The sequence below is a fragment of the Mandrillus leucophaeus genome, unplaced genomic scaffold (genome assembly GCF_000951045.1).
Source record: "Mandrillus leucophaeus isolate KB7577 unplaced genomic scaffold, Mleu.le_1.0 Scaffold6, whole genome shotgun sequence".
Lineage (NCBI taxonomy): Eukaryota > Metazoa > Chordata > Mammalia > Primates > Cercopithecidae > Mandrillus > Mandrillus leucophaeus.
In genome coordinates, this window is record NW_012106474.1 from 966606 (window position 1) to 969365 (window position 2760).

The window sequence follows — 2760 nt, forward strand, 5'->3', positions numbered from 1 at the left end:
CATTGGCACAATCTCTGCTCACTGTAACCTCTGCCTCCCGGGTTCAAGCGATCCTCCTGCCTCAGCCTCCGGAGTAGCTGGGACTACAGGCACCTGCCACCACACCTGGCTAATTTTTGTATTTTTAGTAGAAACGGAGTTTCACCATGGTGGGCAGGCTGGTCTCAAACTCCTGACCTCAGGTGATCCGCCCGCCTCAGCCTCCCAAAGTGCTGGGATTACAGGCGTGAGCCACCGCGCCCGGCCAGCCATAGCCTCTTAAACAAAAACAAATACTGAATTTGGTTTTATTCAAATTGCACTTACTGACACACAAAACGTCAGTGGCACGAGTTTGATTCATATTTCAAAACTTAATTCCAGATCTTCCTAGGTTTGAAAGATGCTCACGTATGAAGGAAATCATTATATCATTCCAGGGATATCATTTTGGAAGCGTCTTCTCAGTGCCTCGAGGTTGGGCTGAGCCCCACGTCCGGCATTTCAGTCTGCGTTGATGGCCTGTTTGTGGTGCCCTGTCCTTGCCCTCCAAGCCGGGGCTGTTTCTCCTTCAGAGCCTCTCGCTCACCCCTGGTTTCACTGGTATATCAGTTCTGGCTTCTCTCTGGTCTCAGCAGCCGGCAGCCTTCCCGAGACCACACCGTCCCTTTCTCTCTGGTCTCAGCAGCCGGCAGCCCTCCGGAGACCGCACCATCCCTCGATGGGAGTTGGCCTTTCTTTGCCTCTGAGGATATTTAAATGTGGCCAGGCTGGGCCGAAACACCTTTGAACTTGAAGGAACTGTGCGTTCCTTCATAAGCTTCGTAGCATCACAAAACTCTGACCAGTATTTTTGATTGAATTCTGAGTACTTCTGAGCTTTTGTATGATTCCGTGGTTACGGCTTCCAGTCTCATTCAATGGACGTGTTCTAGGTATGTGAACACACGTACATGCACACACACACGCTCACACATTCACAAACACTCATACTCACACACATACCTACACTCACACGGGCGCACACACACACCTACACTCACACACCTACACATGCACACACCTACACACTCACACACCCCCCCCACGCTCACACACATGCACACTCGCACACACAGACTCGCACACACTCACGCTCGCTCTGCAGGGTCCTGGCTGTTGGAGTGTCTGGTCTGCACATCCTGTGGGGCCATCTCTGGGGACGTCCTGCTCACTCTTTGTGCCCTGGGGTCTCAGTCCTGTCTCGCTCGTTTCTCTCCCGCTGAAGAGTCTTCCACAGAGCAGTGCCAGGTGCCTCCCCTGCCATCACCAAAGGGAGCTGCCTCCGCCTGGCCCGTCCTTGGACTCACACTGGGGCAGTGGCTTGAACTGCTGGTCATTTTGTGGATCAAGTCGCATAAGGGCAGAGTGTTCTCCTGACAGGCTCGGGTGAAAATGGGTAACCCAGGCCACACGCGGTGGCTCACGCCTGTAATCCCAGCACTTCGGGAGGCCAAGGCGGGTGGATCACGAGGTCAGGAGTTCAAGACTAGTCTGGCCAACATGGTAAAACCCTGTCTCTACTAAAAATACAAAAATTAGCCGGGCACAGTGGCAGGCACCTGTAATTCCAGCTACTCGGGAGGCTGAGGCAGGAGAAACGCTTGAACCCGGGAGGCGGAGCTTGCAGTGAGCCGAGATCGTGCCATTGCATTCCAGCCTGGGCGACAGAGGGAGACTCTGTCTCCAAAATAAAAAAAAGCAGAAATGGGTAACCCAGCAACCCGAGGTCCTGCAAGCATCTTGGGGTTTTAAGAATCACCTGCTGAGTGAAGGAGGCCTGCCAAATGCTGCCAGTGTTTTGAGGCATCTGGGGGGCGGTACGGGTGGGGGAATTGGGGCCTCGAGGCTGTACCCTTGAGCTGCCCGTCTCACAGGGTGGCAGCCTCTGCCGTGGCCTTGATGATGAATTTGCCCCCCAGGCCGGCCTGGCCAAAAGTCCCCCTGCTGCCAACAGGCTGGCCGCTGGCTGCCTTCGGTGCCCAGGGCTGAGCTGGGCTGTGTGACCCGTCTCCACAGGACCACCGAGCTCACCAAGGACCTGGCATTTGGCGTCCCCCTACCTCCTGGTCTCGTGAGAACAACTGGCTTCCAGAGTGCTGGGCCCTCCCCTCCCAGAGCTTTACGCGGCCTGGGGAATGTGCAGCCGTGGGCGCTGCTGAAAATTCTTTTCTAAGGAGAGCGTTGTCGACACACCTTGCAAAAGACAGACCCTGTTAGCAGTTGTCTGAGGAATCCTCGGCCGCCAGAGAGCACGGCACTCTTTGCAGGGAGACTTACAGCCCTTTCTCCCTTAGGCCAGGGGCGCTGACTGGTTTGGCTCCCTTGCCCCAACCTTCGGGGAGCGCAGACAGCCTGAGGGCTGTGCAGGGCCTGGAGCAGACGCGGGAGCAGCCAGAGGTGGCTGGCGGGCGGCGGGGGTGAGGGCCCTTTTCTCCTCCAGCCTCGAATCCTCTTCTCTGTTTTCCTCCTTCCCTCCTGTGCCGCCTCCTCCTGTTCCGACTTCTCCCCCTCCTTTGCTTTCTTCCTCTTCTGCTTCCCTCCTTCTTCATCCCGTTCCCTTCTTGACTCTCTTCCTTCATCCCTTTCAAAAAAAATGGATTTGAGGCAGAATCTGTTTATATAAAAATGAAACATTTGGAGACTGTATGTTTCAACGAGAAGAGGGGCTACCTCGTGACCTGCAGAGTGGCTTTGCTGTTCTTTCTTATGTGTTTTGCTTAATTTTTTTTTTTTTTTTTT

The 2760-nt window shown here is 54.7% G+C and overlaps 1 protein-coding gene across 1 annotated transcript in view; it reads left to right on the forward strand.

The window, feature by feature from the left end:
* Positions 1-2760, forward strand: part of NXN (nucleoredoxin) — a 32525-nt gene that overhangs the window by 19314 nt on the left and 10451 nt on the right. The window contains exons 10-11 of the mRNA XM_011999650.1: positions 1896-1996; positions 2316-2438. Coding sequence (XP_011855040.1) covers positions 1896-1996; positions 2316-2438 — 224 coding nt within the window. The remainder of the gene's footprint in view (positions 1-1895; positions 1997-2315; positions 2439-2760) is intronic.